The sequence below is a fragment of the Osmia bicornis genome, chromosome 13 (genome assembly GCF_907164935.1).
Source record: "Osmia bicornis bicornis chromosome 13, iOsmBic2.1, whole genome shotgun sequence".
Classification (NCBI taxonomy): Eukaryota; Metazoa; Arthropoda; class Insecta; order Hymenoptera; family Megachilidae; genus Osmia; species Osmia bicornis.
In genome coordinates, this window is record NC_060228.1 from 497,049 (window position 1) to 517,420 (window position 20,372).

Genomic DNA, 20,372 nt, shown 5'->3' on the forward strand with positions numbered 1-20,372 from the left:
GCCGAAAATCGAAGCAGCGTCCAGGGAGAAAAGCAAGTTTAAATACCCGTGTACGTGTGAGACAATACTAACGCAATCAAAATTTAAGATTAAAACCTTCTTATTTTTGAATTTTTTTAAATGAAAATGTTACTAACGTATTTGTGAGATTTTTCTGATTAAAACAAGATCAAACATGACATAATTTGAATTATAATTATTTATTTACTTATTTCTACCTAAGGCGATGCGAGCGTCGAAAACTTTACCGACAGTCCCTAGAAAAATCCCTAGACGCGAGTTTTCGGTTTTCGTCGTCATTTCCAAACAGAATGCAAAAAAATTTGAGGGACTTGTCCAGGAGGTCCTACAGAATGGCGCTCTGGTACTTATTTTACCCAAATCGTCAAAAAGTTATAAAATATTGTAATTTGTGTCTGTCCACAGTCAAGAAAATGGCGGATCGGACTCACCTGCATTAGTTTATTTGTAATATAAACATTTTTGCGAAACGAATGTCCAAATAGAGACCAGAGCGCCATTCTTTGGGTCGGATAGAGCAAAACGAGCACTCAGGGGATGGTGTACAACCTTTCGTTTAGACGAAAACCGAAAACTACGATTGCGTTGATTTTTCACTCGCGAAAGACGTCAAGAAGGTAAAACAGACCACAAATTTAGTTCCTCGTTTTTTCTGTAGGGCGCAGTTCGTTCGTTTTCTTTGCTCGACCGCACGCTTATTCGCAGCTCGTATATGTGAATATGTGTGCGTCGACCGAACTGTCGTCGACGACGATACAATGTATCGTGGAGAATGGGACGTTCGAGCTTTGTATAGGCGATGAACTTCGACGCGTGAATTTCTTTTCCACGTCACGTTCTATCGATAGTGAAACTACGATAGCGATTTTCATCCCATGTGTCACGAGATGTACTATCATTATTTTTGGTTGCTATTATTATTCTTTTTTTGCTGAAACTACAGAACAAATACTCCTTCCCGATTTTGATGATTGTTGGATATGTTATAAAAATCTATATTTTCACCAATTTTTTCTTATACATATAAGGAGCGGTCTCGCTTAGTTTCCGAGATAATCGCAAAAAGGTGCCTATAGATGTTGATGTGTGACAGCATACATATGTATGCGTCGGATTGGTTGGCACTTTTCTGTTTAGAAACGAGGGTCGAGCGAGAGTAAAGGTTTCGTTCACAACTGCATATACCAGACTCCAAGGTATGTCTATTCTAACTCAATTACAAGTGAATGTTATTGATGTAATCAGTTAGGTTAGGGTACATACGTACATCCGGCCGCCGTAAGGCGGTCGGCAACGCGAAACAATAATAAATTATTTAAATAATATGTATAATACGCATTTAATGGCTTTTGTTCATTTCTTACAATTTCTTTTTATACTTCTTTTTATAATTAATTTATTATTATTTCAGAAAAACGTTGCCGGCCGGTTTACGTCAGCCGAATTTAAATATATAGCCTTATCTAACCGATCACATCAATAATATTCACTTCTAATTGAATTTGAATACACATTTCTCGAAGTCTCGTATGTATATGCAGTTATGACGGAGCCTTTACGTTCTCGACCCTCGTTTCTAAACAGAAGCCAAATGGCCAGCGAATGGCTACCAACACTTATGCATGTGCTGTCGCAGGCGCACATCTATAGGCAGAATTCAATGTGTTATATCGATAGTTTTTTGTAAATATCTCGGAAACTAAGGGAAACCGTCTCTTATATGTACAGAAAAAAATTGTTCAAAATATTGGTCGCTAGAACATATCCAAAAATCATCAAGATCGGCGAGGAGGTAGTTGTTCTGCAGTTTGACCAAAGTTACGAATAGCGAATGAAAATAAAAATATCTTACATTCAAACCGTTACATAATTTTTGATCTGAAAACATGTATTTCATATCCAGTGAAAAGTGGTAGATGCACGAGGAAGTGGGACCTAAACATAAAATCGTGTCAATTCGATGTTTACATGCACCTCCACCCGACCGTGAACGTAGAAAGGGACAGTCAATGAACGTGAGAGAGAGAGGGACCGAAACGTATCGGCGCACAAAACGCGGTAAAAAGTGGTTTTATACAAATATACCCACAATGAAATATCGATTCAGTAATAGTTACTTTGCATATGGGCCATGATGTACTGTGATTTTTTTTTATTATTTGTCGATTTTCGACACTACATGGTTTTGAAATATTGCTTTCACCCGCTCGTCACCGAACATTCACACTTCGTTCTTCCTCTCTCTCTCTCGCACACACCCTCTCTCTCCCTCACTCGCATACTGAACATTACTGTACATCGTAGAAAGGAAATAGATGAACAGCGATCACCTTTGTTATACTATTCATTGTTAGTCATTTACATATTTCATTTCAGCAGCACAAAGTATCCTGGATTTTTAATATTTTTCAGTCAGTACTGCTATACACGATCTGTACAGGAGAATGGTAAAATACTGATTACTTATGAAAAGCATCCCAAAAATAAATCTGTTCCCAGATTTATTAAAATTTTTTTAGACAGATAACTTAGTATGTTTTTTCAGCATAGAATGTGATATTATGCTGGACTCTCCTGATTTTGCGTTACGTCCAAATATTCGATGAATAGGTAACGACAATGTGACGCTGGCAGGAGCTCGTGCGAGTTCTTCAATACTGGCGAACGTAGAAAAGGACAAATAGCGAAAGAGAAAGAGGTCCGAGAATTAAAGGGCCCGAGAAAAAACATTTGAGTAAGACACTATTAATTCAACAATAACTTATTTATTTTTCATTTTTCCTAAATCTAACTTTCACCAATGCAATTGTAAGGTTCTATTGATTAAGATAAGACCAAACACCATATAATTTGCATTATTTTTACTTATTTAGATATAAATAAGTAAAGAAATAATTTTAATTCAAATTATGTCATGCTTGATCTCGTTTTAATCACAAAAATCTCACAAATACGTTAGTAACATTTTACAGGAAATAATATACATGAAATAATATACATTGAAGAGGCAAAGAAAAAATGTACAGTAGCGTCAACTCCGTGTTTACATGCGGCGCGAGCCAAGCGTGGACGTAGAAAGGGACAGACAGTGCAGTGGAGAAGAGAGAGGTCTAACGATTCAAAGCTAGGAGCCGAAACGTATCGGTGTGACAGATGCTTTTTTATTTTTGACTTTTTCTCAATGAAACTTTTACTAACGCATTGTCGGACTAATTGCCTTGACGACCTCGCTAATAAGCCTATGCTTCAACAGTGCATAATATATTAATATTCTCTTATTCTGTCGGGAAGGGCAAGAGTATATTATTTTCAATAATATTCACAAAGTGACGTCGCAGGCGTTGTACGTCATGGGAATAGTTTTCTGAGCAAGGGTTTCCACCCAAAACTATGGTAGTGATGTATGCCGCCGCGTATACACCACAACTGTAACAATCCGGTTGCGCTTGAACTCTTTCAAAAAGTATATCCTTTTTGAGAATATGAGGAAATCGGAATGCAATATATTTTTTTTCTTCCTCTACGAGCTTATCATATGTACTGCCAGGTAAACTGTCGTATACATGGAGTTTGTGGCCGTCGAAATAGATACTTCGCCAGTGATCAGAACAGTTTCCTCCAATTATTTGCACGCTTTTGTCGCTACAGCAGGGCTTGATAAATTTGGTAAACTGTAAGTATAGGACACTTTGCGTTTCAAAAGGAGTAGTTGATCTAACGACACGCAAAAATCGATCTAACGATTCATCGTTTAATTTGCTTTGCACAGGTAGTACATTTTTCTGTACGTCACTTACGGAAGAAACAGCAGTCTCCAATATATAGTATCCTACATCATCATCTATGAAGTTTTCTTCTTGGTCTGAATGACTGACAATGACACACTCGCTAGTTACTGCTTCAACGGTCATATTTGATGCTTCAACACTGTTCTGTGTCATGTTTTCGTATGTACGCTTTTTTGCAATTTCTCTGCTACATTTGTGAATGGATGCGGCGTCTTCTTTTGCCCGTAGTATGTATTCTGGATTTCTAATAGGCATGTGTCTATTGTGGCGGCTGTCCAATATTTCCGGAAGCATGCATTCTTCATAGAAACGCGTTAGGAAAGGTTCCATATGATTTGTCCAAAACGTGCCGTCCCTATTTACGCGGATCATATGTATGCTTTTAGGTGTCCAGATAGCGAAAATACAGTACTTCCGCTGCGTTACATGCAACTGACCTTGTACTTGGTAGAAATACTGGTGCTTCTTGTTCATTTCTTGTATATCTCTCTTATCGAAGATGTTTCGTAAGTGACGTATTGTTTCTATTGCGTCTATCGCTGTCAAATTCTCAGCAGATTGTGGGCATTTCAGTTCCAGTAAACCGTCATCGTCGATAAGCCCATCAGGAGAGGCACCCAAGTATGGAATGTCGCGATCAATGAACAATCCACAAGTTCGAATTTTTGTTTTCATTACGTTCGCTACGTCTTTTCTTGCAATGTGTTCTTTATCGCGGCCGTATTTCATAGCAGCGGTATCAACAGATGGAGGATATAAAATGTTTTTTACCATTGCTGCGCAGGACGTTGTTTGTTTCATGCGACATACTGCTCCAAAATTCGAAGCAGTTAGCATTTCCTCCTTCAGAGTTCTCCATAAATCTGAATCGTTTTGGTCTCTTGTGTCCCTTTCTATTGTTGTACGATTTTTTGCGGTGTCAGCAAGCTTTTCAAAATGTTCCTTGCGAAGTTGCAGCAGCATATCACTCGGAAGATCTGGTCTTTGCGAGTTTGGACCATAATATTTATCCGTTCCTTGCACCGGCTTAAATTTCCTTCTCTTGCCATGGGACATTCGCAATTCTTTCGTTTTCGCAACTTTTTTCTGCCGCCGTTCCTCTAACCTCTTTACTAGTGGTGGAACGGTTTTACACATGTTCTTATGCATTCCTGTAAGTACTTGTTGCGTATTGTATTTCGTAACAGCTCCTGCAACTCTAGCATTGTAGGAACCTCTCGCACCAAAATTAATACGTTTTCCACCAATCTCTTTGCAGATAATTGAATTAAATGTTTCTGTGGGATTGTTTGTCACATTAATTAACAAACTATCCGAATAGCAGCTGAAGAATCGTATGGCTTTCTCGACTTCGGGATATAGACCGTATAATTTCAAAGATGGAACGTAATTTTTCTCAGCTCTGTTTTCGTCCCGCATACACGTATGGCTGCGGCTATTGCACTCTTTGTGCTCACCAAATATATGGCTAGGAATACTTAAAATGTCCTTCTGAAGTTCGCGAGCTTTGATATGCTGAGGCCCTTTCTCTTGTTTTCGCGCATTGACTGCTGAAACGACAGCTCTCCGAATATTTAAAATATTTCTTTTAATGATATTTCGGTGCGCAACATAGCCACGAGCTCTGTGACCCTTCGTTTGCGTTTTCTGCGCAACGTGTCTCAACTTTTTACATAAATTACGAAGTAAGTGATTGGTGCACTCAACTTTTCTAACGGTTACTTTTTGCTCTCGGTAAGGTCTGTTATTCACAATAGTATGATAGACGTTGCTATCACCATCGGCAACAACCGTTCTATATATCAAGCCATGCATTTCAATGCTGCATTTAAAACCTTCAGCAATAGCATCACTTTCCATGCTGCTAGAACTGACATATCGATCATAGTTCTTATAACATTTATGATGTTTTGGGGATGTAGCTTTTCGTTCCGCTATATCACATATTGTGCAGTATTTATTGCGTATGCCGATAAACAGAACTTTTCCTGTGCGGGAACCTACAATGGCACCAACACCGGAAAGTGAATTATAATTCGTACCATACGATCTCTTCATCCAGCCGCCATCCGCTATGACAGTTATGTATGGGATACCGTCGACGACTTCATTGTTTTCAAAAGCTAATCGTCTTTCTTCTTCACCTGCTGTCTGCATGGTATGCATTGCGCTTTTCATAAACTCATCTACAAGTTTTTCACGGTACCTCCGGTACGTCGTTTCAGCCATGCAGGGCATGTCCAGGGCGGCGCATAATTCTTCTAATTGTGCATAACCGATGCCGACTGTAACAGTCACGGTCGTCATGGCCTCATTCACATTCATTTTATCTGACCGCAAAGGTTCCGACCAAACAGTATCTTCGTAGTTGCACATTTGGCACTTGAAGAAAAACTGTGTGAGACACCCATGCTGGCGAGTACCGATCATTTTCCAATCGCGAAAATGACATTCAATACCTCGCGCATGATTGTCGAACGTTCTATGTATTTCATTCCAGAAGAACTGAACGTCAACAATACGGCGGCCATCTGGCACATTTTCCGAAATACGTCCTACATCAACGTGTCCGACGTCTACGACGAGATTGTCATCGGTATCGTCCAGGACGTTTTGTGCAGTGGGTCTCACACTTGTAGATTCGCATAGTACAACGACAGTTTCATCGTTTTTGCGAAGGACGTGATTTGAGATGCGCCCTACATCTGTATTTTCGCGAAGGACGTGATTTGAGATGCGCCCTACATCTGTATTTTCGCGAAGGACGTGATTTGAGATGCGCCCTACATCTGTATTTTCGCGAAGGACGTGATTTGAGATGCGCCCTACATCTGTATTTTCGGGAAGGACGTGATTTGAGATGCGCCCTACATCTGTATTTTCGGGAAGGACGTGATCTGAGATGCGCCCTACATCTTTAGGATTATTTGGGGAAAATAACGGATCTTTATTATAACATTCAGAAATTAGTAGATAGTCAGACATATCTGTCTGACTATCCTCCTTTACATTTTTTGCTACAGATTTCACTGGTACATAAGATCTCTCTTCGAAAACTGCAGCATCTTTAATCGTCGTTGTCGACAATTGCTTTTGTTTCTGTCGCCTGCAAGGTAAAACAAGTTAGAAATATTTGTAGGATAATTCATTCCAATTATTGAAATGTATAAATCTGAAACACTTACAGTTTTCTATACCTACTGTTGAAGGAGAGCCTCTTACTTCCCGGAAACCTGTGACGACTCTTATTTCTTGTATTTCCCATCTGTGCTAATTTTTTTCACAAATGCTTGGAAATGTTTTCAATAACGTCTTCTACGTTACCGCGAAGACGTCTTATTGTTAGACAGGAGTATATGACAACGCGGGCCATGGCAACGCGGGCCTTGGCAACGCGCTACGTACGTGTGAAACAAAAATGAAACGCCAACGCTGTGGCGTTTTCAAATTTCACTGGCACGGACAGTTCCATACGTCCTGCGGATGAGAGAGGTTCTTGGAATATGGATCTACGAAATCGCAGTAAGTGTTTCTTTTCATCTGTACCTCACCGTTTCAAACAGAATACCTTATTTACAATTGAACCAAACGACTTGAAGTTTCTAGAGAAGCTATATAAATTAATGTATTCAGATATGTGCTTTTGTTGTCTTTACAATTTGTTCAAACTGTGAGAAAAAATTGTGAGGGGTAATTTTTCAACTTTTTTATGTGAGTCTATAATTAAAATTTAAAATATGTTCATCATAAAATTTCAAATGAGTTATGTGCATGCTAAAAATTTCATCGAGATCGGTCAATGCATTTAGAAGTTACAAGTAATTAACTTTTCCGAGAATCGCGACTTTTCATCTAAGAACATAACTAGTCACGTTTTCACATGAAAAGTCACGATTTTTAGAAATTAATTACATGTAATTTTCAGCATGCACATAACAAGTTAAATTTAGAAATGTCATATTTTAAATTTTCATTACAGGCTGAAATAAAAAAGTGTAAATTGCCTTTTGTAAACGCGTGTCCGCGAGACTATGTAACAGACAGGCCCAGCCGCAACCCCAGGCCCAGCCGCAACCCCAGGCCCAGCCGCAACCCCAGGCCCAGCCGCAGCAGCAGCTGCAGCTGCTCTTGCAACAGCAGGAGGACATGCATCAAGACATGCAGCAGATGAAGCACTTCGTGCAGATGCTGCAACATTCGGGGTATATCGTAAGTAGTTTCTTTACTTTCCTCCTTTCCATGTTATTTCTGCATTGCATTATTTATATATAATAACACAATGTTTATTTTTCCAGCAGCATGCGCCGGCACCCCAACAACCGCAGGCACAAGAACAATTTGCTGGGTATATCGTAAGTAGTTTCTTTACTTTCCTCCTTTCCATGTTATTTCTGCACTGCATTATTTATATATAATAACAATGTATATTTTTCCAGCAGCATGCGCCAGCACGCCAACAACCGCAGGCACAAGAACAATTTGCTGGGTATATCGTAAGTAGTTTCTTTACTTTCCTCCTTTCCATGTTATTTCGGCACTGCATTATTTATATATAATAACAATGTATATTTTTCCAGCAGCATGCGCCAGCACGCCAACAACCGCAGGCACAAGAACAATTTGCTGGGTATATCGTAAGTAGTTTCTTTACTTTCCTCCTTTCCATGTTATTTCTGCACTGCATTATTTATATATAATAACAATGTTTATTTTTCCAGCAGCATGCGCCGGCACACCAACAAAACCTACAAACTGGTGATACTGTAAGTCGTATTTTTACGTCCCTGTTTGCACGTTATTTCTGTTATTCATTGTTTATACATAATAACATAATATTTATTTTTCCAGACATACATATCAATGGAGCAGCGGCGGCTGGAGCGGCAGCGTGTAGGAGTATGCCGCCAGCTGCGGCGCCAGGCGAACCTAAATCGCGGTCGCGGCCAACGCGACCGTACTGGCGGCCTGGGTGGGCTGAGCGCGCTCAACTGCGGTGCAGGCCGCGGTACGGTCTGCGTAGTTTTGCCGCCTGGTGGATGTATTTGCGGGCGGCACACGTAAAAAGTTAGTACGATGATAATATATGTATAACGTAATAATGACGAAGATAATACAAAACTATAATTTGTTTGATTTCAGGAACTATTACTACTACTAATACTACTACTATTATTATTTTTTTTATCATTATTATTATTTTATCATTATTATTATTATTAGTAGTATTATTATTTTTTTCTTTTTTATTATTTTCATTGGAGTTATTATTATTAGTATTAGTTGTATTATTATTATTATTAGTATTATTTTTATTTGTATTATTATTATTATTATTAGTATTATTTTTATTTTTATTATTATTATTATTATTAGTATTATTTTTATTTTTATTATTATTATTATTATTATTAAATTTATGATCATAACAAAGTATATCATTTTCCCCTATTCCTCATTAATTTTTATTCAATATTTTTTTATTTTTTTTTTAAAACAAACTTTTTTTTACTTCATTTTTAGATTTATATTTTATTATATAAAATTCTGTATAAGCTTTACCATTTCATTATTTCTTGTAATATTTCATCATTCTATGTAATAAAATTTAATTTCAACAAAATCTCTTCCTTTTTGACTATGTTATATAATTATGTATGTATAATAATTTGACATGCACAATCACTGTATTTTATTTCTATTTATTGTTTATACATATATGCTCCGTTGCGGGTGGACGATTTTCGCTGCGAGCGCCTGTACATACATGAGTACATACATTGACGATTTCCTTTAGAAGGATAAACTAACCTTAGACATTCGATTTATAGGCATTCAAAGTACAATATCGGGACATATAAAAAAAATAAATTTAGACATTCCATTTGTACCAATATTCTTCCCTTGGTTATGTTAGATTACAAGAAATGTATATATAACATTTGCCTGAAGGAGTTAGGTTATTCATATATTTCATAAGTCATGTGTACAGTATCGTATTTTATATTTTATCTGTTACGTAAATACATAATATAGTTTCGTGCCATCCGTGTCATGTAGGTGTATGCGAAAAGTGACGTAGCATAGCATGCCGTTAGTTGGATGCGATAACTGAGGTGGCGCTGAAATCAGCTTCTGTTCGGCCTAATTTTCGATGAAACGTTGACTGTTTTACCGACGCGGAATTCGGAGTTCGGCCTCGACGCTCGCATCGCCTTAAGGGGGTAGACACGGGTAATGCAGCGATGTGACATTACCGGCAAAAATGGGCATATTAATGGGTTTACGGGAATCGGTTATTTGTCCTTATGTGAGAACACATAGGGCTGGATGAGGGCTCATTCGAAAGAGGAAAGTCCAATGCAGGGCGGTCAACTCATGGTTTAACGAAATTGTGTCCATATGTAATAATATCAGTGTCCAAAGTAGAAGAAAAAATCGACAAAATACAGTTGCAGAATCGAAGCATTTTTAGGCCACTAAAAGAGTTTTGTGTCTCAAACGGTGATTTTACCGCCCTGCATTGAACCTTCCTCTTTCGAATGAGCCCTTATTCAGCTCAAGATCTTCTCTTATAAGAACGAATAACCGATTCCCGTAAAAGCATTCCTAAAGACGAGTTCCGCCATTATCTGGATACCACAGAGCAAGTCACGTGACAAATTTAGTTCAGCTAGTAGTTATAAGGTGGCGTCTAAGTAGAAAGGCTGCCGATCTGGAATCGTAGCCAGAATCAAGCGTCAGTTTGATTACGTCACTCGAACTGTGCTGCGAAGGCAAGCGAAAAAGGCAACAACGCCCGAACGCTGAGTGAGACGCACTACAGTCATGCTGTCCTTCTCTCATTCTGAATGTTGAGATTGTCCCTTTTCGCTAAGTTTTGACTGCCGCCCGCCTGGATTTTTCACAGCGCCCCATAACAAACCTCGCCTTATTCAAACTATATCGTGTTTGCTATCATTTTAATCAGAAAAATTTCGCCAATGCGCTAGTAAAAGTTTCATTAAGAAAAAGTTGAAAATAAAAAAGTTTTATCGTTCAATTAGTATTAGTCACACCGATATTACGGTCGGATCATATTACACGGTTTCCTCGTCGAGCGGCTCGGTTCGGCTTAGGGGGATCCCCCCAAGTGGAGGGGATAGCGATGTTGCATATATCCAGACAAACTTTTTTTGCACATATCCAGGTTTTACTGTACTTTTTTATGCAGAATGTTTCAAGGAGTTGACACAAGAAAAAAAAAATGCAATTCCATTTAAATAAAAAGGGGATTTGCATTTTTTGAGTGTATCGTTGCATTCACGAAGAAAATGAAATCACAGAAAAATAGACATTGTCATACCATTGAACTTTTACATAAACAGCTTTTTCCTATCTCTTACCAAATTCAAGATATAACCCATCTCAATTGCATGACGTATCCTGTATACTTTTATTCATTAAAAAACATTTATTTAAAAAAGTTAATAACCTTTTCTAAAAATAATTCTCAGATTGCACGTTCCTTCGGTTCTTCAGAGCAGGCATATATTTTTCAGCAGCGGGGAGTGCTACGGTGTGCTATGTAACATCCACGCGTTTGGTCAGTCAGAATTTATCGGAGCGGGACAATTCTATCATTTGGGTTGAAAGAAGGATAGCATGATCACCGTACATCTCACTCTAAACACGCGCCAATGTTTCGCTTTCGTTCTTCAGGCGTATCGTCGCGATGCCTCTGGCGAGATGAGCGTTTGAATGTGTTTGTAAAAATACTTGAGGCGCTGTTGCCTTCCTAGATCGTGTTGCGCGCACGCTAGCTGAGAATTAAACCTTACAAGTTCGTAACAAAACACGCAAGTGGCTCCACCAGGCCCAACGAAAGAACTACTGTAATACCGGCGTCTCGAATCGAAGAGGTCACGTGCCATGTCTACCCCCTTAAGGGCACAGACTCCTTCGAGGCCTCCTCCGAATCGATGTAAGCGCCATTGGAAAGAATCGGGCAATCGTGAAAACACATAATTGAGAAATTCGACATTTGACGGTGTGACATCTAACGTCATTATGCAGAAAAAGAAACGAAAGTGAGGTGGCGTAGTTGTCGAATCACATCATTTGGGAGTTCTGTCGCGGTGTTGCCACATCTGTGACAATCCTGACCATCTAGCAAAATGAATTCGCTCGAGCCGAGCGAGATTTTGATTCCAGGCGGACATAGAAAAGGACAGCGCGATAGAAAGAGAAGGAGTATCATGAATGAAACAACGTAGTACCGATCGGCGGAAATACATATGTTCGAGTCACACGCCACGATAGATGCAATGAGACTGTAATACACATAATGTACGCGACTATAAAACTTATACGAATAAAAACTACATGGCATTAATAATTTCAGAAAAGGAATGGAAAATAAACAGATGTAAATTGATCTATATATACAGTATTTATTTATTGAAATATTATCAATATATATCAACAATAATTGGCCGCCCGTCGCCCGTCGCCCGCCGCCCGCCGCCCGCTTCGGCCTTTTCTTTCTCCGCGGCGTCTGCATCGTCGATTACCATGACAGCCATCCCAGTCATGTGGTATTGAATTTGTTTTATCTGAAATGTAATAATGAATGTTTTATGAGAAGAAAAAGCAATCATGGAAATTCAGTGGCTACTATTGTAGACATAATTTCCATTTCACGAAAAATCTAATTCTGCCACATTTATTACATAGAAGAATCAACGCTTTTACTTACTTGCGACGTTGACGGCCTCGGATTCTCCTTTCTGTTTCCTTTTATCCGACTTCGTTCCTTAGACCTCTTTCTCCTGTTTCTTCTATCCTCTTTCTTTTTCATTTCCTCTTTCTTTTCTTCTTCTTCTTCCTCGTCCATCTGTGAAGAAAGTAATTTATGTATAGATAACGTAATACTAATTATATAAGATTATACTTGCCGATTATACGTGATCAGACAGCATATTTGCATTCCATTTGTCCTGGTAGGTAATGCTTTCTTCAATATACCTATATATGATTTTTTAATTTATTTCGAGAAGAGGAAAATGCTGGTTTTAATTTCTAAACGACAAAAATGTTCATGCAAAGATGAATGAAGATGAATGAAGATAAATATTGAAAAAAGAAAAAGTTAATGGAAATAGATGATATAGGACATTAATAATTTCATGAAGGGAATAAGAAAAAAATTGTTTCAGCTGAAAAAATAAATTTTGAGTCCTACGCCCGCTTCGCTCCAAAAAACCTCTTCTCAGGAATCCTTTCTTCGAAAGTCTGTAACAAATTAAGAAATATAGTATGGCATCGCGTAACTCACGAGACCGTATGATCCGCGAGTACAATTGCTATTTCATGCAATTGTGAACCACTAACAGAATCAGTGTTACTGCACTTTACAGTGCAGTGCGACGCCGGACAGTAGCAGTATTTTTTATTACTGTCCGCATAAGACCTTTTTTCACTTTTCAAAGGTCACTATTTTGAAATGTGTATATCGGCGTCGAACAACTCGCGAGATCGTATAACCCGCGAGTACAATTGCTATTTCCTGCAATTGTGAACCACTAACAGAATCAGTGTTACTGCACTTTACAGTGCAGTGCGACGCCGGACAGTAGCAGTTTTTTTTATTACTGTCCGCATAAGACCTTTTTTCACTTTTCAAAGGTCACTATTTTGAAATGTGTATATCGGCGTCGAACAACTCGCGAGATCGTATGACCCGCGAGTACAATTGCTATTTCATGCAATTGTGAACCACTAACAGAATCAGTGTTACTGCACTTTACAGTGCAGTGCGACGCCGGACAGTAGCAGTATTCGTGCTCGAGAGGGACCTTTTGCGCTTTTGTAAGCTTGCTCTCTCCTCTGTTATAAATTGAGGCTCCCGAATGGGCATTCCCCTATTGTACCGGCTATCTATTAATTCCGGTAACATGCACAATAAGTAAAATTGAATTAATTTTGGCTCCATATTGTTTTGCCAAAAGTTATCGTCTCTATCGACTCTAATGTACTTTAACCCTTTTCGGGTCCAAATACAAAACAAGCAATATTTTCTACCTGTGACATGTAATTGTCCTTGTATTTGGTAGTAATAGTAGTGGTTCCTGTTCAATGAATTTGCTTCTGCGTCTGCAAATATACGCCGAATAACTGCAACACTTTTGATTGCCTCCTCCGGCAATAAATTCTCCGCCGTTTTGGGACATTTGATTTCCACAATGCCCTCTTCGTCTATAAGTCCATCTGGCGAAGCTCCTAAGAACGGGATGGCACTATCAATAAATAATCCACATTCTTTAATTTCCACACCAATGCACACACTTAGTTCCTCACGTGCGAATTTTTCGCATTCCTGTCCATATTGAACTGCAGGTGCACTAATCAGTCGTGGATACACTAACGACTTCACTGAATTTCCACAGAGCGTACCAATTCGACGACGACATATTCTTCCAAAATTAGAGGCCGTCAATAATTTAGACTTGTAATTCAACCATCTCGGATTTTTCGCTTGACCGATGGTTTCTTCTTCAATGGCATCTCTTCTATTTTGCCAATTCTGTAACATTTCCATATGTTTTTTTTCCTCTAATTCATAAATATTGTTAGCCATATCCGGCTTTTCAGCGTTTGGTCCGTAATTGGAATCCTTTTCAGAACGGAATTGTTTCCGCATGTGCTTTGTAATTTTTTTTTCCTTTCTCTTTTCACTGTATTTCTCATTTTCTTTCTTCCTTCTATTTTCTATTTTGCGTAAAATAACGGGCGGTTTCTTGTTCATCGCCGTATTCAGACGCGACAACACTTGTTTTGTGTTATACTGCACGACAGCAGCAGCACATCTTCCCGTGTAAGATCCTCTCTCGCCGAAATTCAATCTTTTTCCTCCTGTGTATTTTGCGATGATTCCGTTGAAACTTTCGACGGCATTATTGTTGCTGTTATACAGCAAACTCTCAGCATGCGCCAACAGAGGTCGAAGTATTTCTTTGATGTGTTCGTACACTCCCATCTTCATCAATTCGGGAACAATGTTCTTTTCATCCTTTTTACTCGTTCCATCGCAGAAGTATTGTAGTTTTGAACAATCTGCGTGTTCACCAAAAACGTGGCTAGGAACATTGTGTATGTCGGCATACAAATTCTTAATTTTCTCAGCGGTTGTTACTTGCTGACTGTATCGGAACTCTGCGGCTTTTACTATGTCCGCACGCATTCGCCGAATGCTGCTTTCAACGATTCTTCTCAATGGACCAGGTGTTGTCATCTTTACAACTTCTTTCATTTTTCTACAAAAGTTTCTCAACAAATGATTTGTGCATTCAATTTTTTTTACACGAATCTGCGTTTTATATGGATCCGCATCTATAATTTTTTTATAAACGCTGCTGTCCCCATCAGCAATCAGTGTTGAATAAATCAGCCCACGTTTTTCTACGCTGGTCTTGAAGCCTTCGACTATAGCGTCACTTTCCATAGCCGTTGACGCTTGGCTTGCGCTCCAATTTTTGAAACAGGTGTGTTTCCGTGGCTCTTCTTTCTTTTTCGCAGCACATCGACAAATCCGGCACACCTTGTTTCTCACACCGATAAATAAAACGTTCTTCGTATGGTATCCAATTATAACGCCGACTCCAGACGCGGAATCGTACGTTCCAGTCCGATATGATCGTTTCATCCAGCTTCCATCGGTCACAACGGGGATGTGAGGGATTCCAAATCCAGGAACAATATCGCCTCTTTCAATGGCCAAGCGTTTTTCTTCCTCTGCCGCTGCTACCATCTCTTCTTCTGCAGCAACAATTAGTGCTTTCACGATTTTATCGTGATGCTTTCTAAATTCTTTCTTCGTCATGGAGGATATGTTCATCGCTGCAAGGAAATCCTCCAGTTGGGCATAACTGCCTCCATTCACAAATGTTCCAGCAACTGCACACTGGTTTGTTTCCATTTTATTGCTATCGTCAGGTTCACTGTGGATTTCACCTTTATATTTGCACATCTCGCATATTACACTGAGGGTGGTCCTCAGGCCCGACCGCTTCATGCCGGTTATTTTTAGGTGTCTAATTCCACAGTCCTCCCTGTTTCTAGCATGGTCGCCTATTTTCTGAAATTCAGCAAAAATGTGCTGCATGTCCACGATACTGAAGCCATTTGGTATACAGAATTGTTGTTCAGGCTCGTTCGTTACAACTTTCTGTATCATCAATTCTTCATTTTCTGAATTTGTGCCTTCAATATTTTTCCCATCTTCTGCATTGTTTCTTTCTTCAATTGCAAACAATTCATTCGTCGTTTCTTCAAAAATTTCGGTCGAATTTGCCGTTTCTGTTTCTTCATCAAAAGGCAAAAAAATTTTCTCGGGGGTGTATCTTTGTTCATCGGATGTTGATTGTACGGAACTTTTCTGAAGGGCTAACCGCCGCCTTATTTCGCGACATGCTGTTTTTTTCGAATATCTTTTCGTACTGGTTGTATATTTTGGCCGACGACTTCTATTATCCGCCACACATTGATGTTCACATTCATTTCTCCTCTCTTCAATCACTTCAATGAGAACATTTTCACTATCACTCATTGTTACTATCACACAACAATATTCACCTCTCACTTCAATCACTTCACACTTTCAAAGCTTTGAAATAAATTCAATGATGCTATCTATTTCTTGCTTCGAATGCAACTGTCGCGAAAACGTAAAATGCAGTATGGAGAAACATAGGGCACCATGGTGGGGAGTGTTTCTAAGGACTACGAAAAAAAAGAACAATGACGTCAATATTTATTAAAAAAAAAACTTTTAAAGTTGTATTCATTTATAACATTATGATTTTAAATTATTAAATACATGAAAATACAAATTCAATCCGTACAATTAGAAATTAGAAATTAGGAAAGGGTCTATTTTATAAAACAGTGAACACGGTCCTGATCCCCACCAACATTCCAGTGGTTTCAGCATCAACGACAAAAGACAATCAAATTCCAAAATGGCAGAAAACAAGGTGCGTATAATCGGCCAGGAGAATATTATATCAATAATATTACGTTATTTATGTATAAATTACTTTCTTTATAGATGCAGATAGACGAAGAAGTAGCAGAAACGAGAAACGAAGAAAGAGAAGGAGGAAAAGAAGAAGAAAAGGAAGGAAGGAAAGAAGAGAAAGAAGGCGAGAAAGAAAAGAACGACAGAAAGGAGGAACTGCCGTCGTCGTCGCAAGTAAGTAAAAACGTTGATTTATCTATGTCATGAATGTGGCAGAATTAGAGTTTCGTGAAAAGAAATCATTTCTACAATAGTAGGAAATTAATTTACACGATTATCTTTTGTCTTTTTTTTTAATAATGTCACAATTACAGTACAATTCATTATTATATTTCAGATAAAAAAATTGCTGAAAAAGCTAGTGTACGGCGGCGGCGGTGGCCGTCGAAGAAAATGGGGTGGCCGCCGTGGAGGACGAGGATGGCGAGGCAGCGGCGGCGGCGGCAGGGGACGGGGCGGCGGCAGAGGATGGGGCGGCCGCAGAGGATGGGGCGGCGGCAGAGGAGGAGGGGGCAACGTTATTGTAAACTATAATTATTAAAAAAAGGAGAAATATATCATAAATTAGTGCATGTATCTTTATTTCTTATTCCCTTCGTTGCGAATCTCCGGCGAATAATCGCGACGGACCCGCGGGCGAGAATATTTGCGACGAGAAATTCGTACGAGTACGAGTGAGAAAGCAAGATGACAAAATCGTTGTCGTTCCGTGCGACAAGACACAGTCTGTCCCGCAAAGCCACCGGTATCGTCATCTTGCTTTCTCACTTGCACTCGTACGCATTACAGTAAAACCTGGATAAATGCAACCAACATTGGGACCCAGTGGTTGCATTTATCCAAGCGAGGTGTCGAATCTCGGATTACACGCGACGACCAGCCAAGCGTGAACGTAGAAAGAGACAGACAGTGGCAGAAAGAGAGAGGTCCGATGATCAAAGGAAAGAGCCGAAACGTATCGGTGTGACTAATACTAATTGAAGTATAAAACTTTTTTATTTTTGACTTTTTTTTATTGAAACTTTTACTAACGCATCGGTGAAATTTTTCTGATTACAATGATACCAAACACGATATAGTTTCAATTATAATTACTTGCTAAAATTGATGTTAAAGTTTGGCGAAAAGCAACAGAGATCGACATCAAAACCAGTCGCGGTGTCGGCTCTGGTTTCAAAGGTTTCATTTATCCAAGCACGGTGGCGATTCTGGGCATTTAATGTTGCATTTATCCAAGCAAGGTGTCGATTCTGGGTATTTAATGTTGCATTTATCCAAGCGAGGTGTCGATTCTGCGTCTGTACATATGTTTTCTATTCAGCCGACATGCCGATTCTGAGTCCGTACACATCTTTTGTATTCAGCCGACATGCCGATTCTGTGTCCGTACACATGTTTTCTATTCAGCCGACATGCCGATTCTGAGTCCGTACACATCTTTTGTATTCAGCCGATATCATTTATGTTCAGTTGTGGTGTCAATTCGATGTTGTTTATTCGATTACTATTGTTTATAAATATAATTCAAACTATATTGTGTTTGGTGTCATTTTAATCAGAAAAATCTCACAAATGCGTTAGTAGAAGTTTAATTAAAAAAAAGTTAAAAATAAAAAAGTTTTATCGTTTAATTAGTATTAGTCACATCGATATTACGGTCAGATCATATTACACGGTTTCCTCGCCGAGCGGCTCGGTTCGGCTTAGGGGGATACCCCCAAGTGGAGGGGATAGCGATGTTGCACTTATCCAAGCATTCTTTCGTTGCATTTATCCAGGTTTTACTGTACACCGTCCACGCGATCAGCTGTCACCGAGGAGCATCGGCCGACGATTATTTGTTTTCTATTTATAGACGCGTTTAGAATTAGTGTAAAACTGTTGCATCCTCACTCCCCCCGATTCATCTTCCTGAAATTATTAATGTCCTGTACTTTTCATTCCTACAAGTTTTATGGTCGCGTACGTTATGTGTATTACTTCGTTCTTGCTACCTCTCTTTCGTTCGCGCTGTCCTTTTGTATGTCCGGCAGGAATCAAAATCTTATCAGTAAATAATAAAGACATAAATAGGAACATAAACAGCACATTTATATCGCCTTCTATATCTTTTTGCATTAAGAATATTGCGAAATGTGCAAGTTTTATAATTCATTTCTCTAGCATATCTCTATATTTTTCATTGATAAAAAACCATGATTATAAATATTAATAAAACAGTTTTGTGGTTTGCCACACATTATGTATTGTTTCATTCTCAGACCTCTTTATCGGGTCGAGCTGATTCATTGTGCTGATGATTAGAATTGTAACAGGTGTGAACAGCGTGACAGAAGTTTTAATACGTTGCGGCAACTATGCCTTACTTGTGGCTATATTCGCGTAGCCGTTTGTGCTGTCAAATTAGAATGTACAGTTATCGACTGATTTGTGTTTTTATCGACCCTGATGATAACGTGGTCAAATATACTATCAGTGCCTCTGACGGAGAATCAGTGAACTATTCTTATGTCTATTTGACGTCTGATGCATGCAAATCGTAGATTCCATTTTACGTCTTCCAGAAGTGATAAATTGTGAAAAATCGAATTTCAGTGATATTGTGCTAGTTCAAGGAAAGTTGGTCAGCTCTGCTATCAGTGAAGAAACGATTAAATCGTCCAATATTCGCTAAAATGTAGCCGAACGCAGCATTCGGCAGCCATGTTGTTTGCTTACAACAGCGTCTGTCTCAATCGTACAGTTCCGAAAATTCCATTTTTCTCAACGTATGGTGTTTATTAGCGTTAAAGCGGACCTGACCGACCTCTAGCAAGGTCTACCAGTGTGTGGTGTACCCGCGAAAATTTCATTTATGCAATTATCGAGACGAAAAATGGAATCTACGAAATCGAGTGTCTCTCTCACACATGGCGTATACGTGCATGCTTTCCGTTGATTGTGTAAGTGCACGCATACAGGTCATGACACAAGGAGTCTGTGCCCTTAAGGGGGTAGACACGGGTAATGCAGCGAGGTGACATTACCGGCAAAAATGGGCCTAAAAAGGGGTTTACGGGAATACACTTTTCGTCCTTATATGAGAAGATTTGGGGCTGGGTGAGGGCTCATTCGAAAGAGGAAGGTCCAATGCAGCGCGGTCTGGTCATGGTTCAACAAAATTGTGTTGATATCTAATAATATGAGTGTCCAAAGTAGAGGAAAAATCGACAAAATACATCCGCAGATTCCAAGTATTTTTTAGGTCACTAAAACAGTTCTGTGACTCAAACCGTGACCAGACCGCGCTGCATTGAACCTTCCTCTGTCGAATGAACCCTTATTTAGATCAAAATCTTCTCATATAAGGACGAAAAGTGTATTCCCGTAAAAGCATTCCCAAAGACGAGTTCCGCCATTATCTGGATACTACAGAGCAAGTTACGTGACAATTTTAGTTCAGCTAGTAGTTATAAGGTGGCGTCTAAGTAGAAAGGCTGCCGATCTGGAATCGTAGCCAGAATCAAGCG

The 20,372-nt window shown here is 39.2% G+C and overlaps 2 protein-coding genes across 2 annotated transcripts; one reads left to right on the forward strand and one right to left on the reverse strand.

The window, feature by feature from the left end:
- The first annotated feature begins 7,954 nt into the window (after positions 1-7,954).
- On the forward strand, positions 7,955-8,967 carry LOC123988418. The gene is made up of 5 exons (XM_046288444.1): positions 7,955-8,018; positions 8,105-8,161; positions 8,528-8,572; positions 8,658-8,866; positions 8,949-8,967. Exons 1-5 carry the CDS (start codon positions 7,956-7,958, stop codon positions 8,965-8,967), a joined length of 393 nt encoding a protein of 130 aa, XP_046144400.1. The 5' UTR covers position 7,955.
- Positions 8,968-12,256: 3,289 nt separating this feature from the next.
- LOC123988419 (UPF0329 protein ECU05_1680/ECU11_0050-like) lies at positions 12,257-12,747 on the reverse strand. The gene is made up of 2 exons (XM_046288445.1): positions 12,544-12,747; positions 12,257-12,400 (listed from the first exon to the last, which is right to left on the reverse strand). The coding sequence occupies exons 1-2, from the start codon at positions 12,679-12,681 to the stop codon at positions 12,257-12,259; spliced, it is 282 nt and encodes a 93-aa protein (XP_046144401.1). The 5' UTR covers positions 12,682-12,747.
- Positions 12,748-20,372: the final 7,625 nt, after the last annotated feature.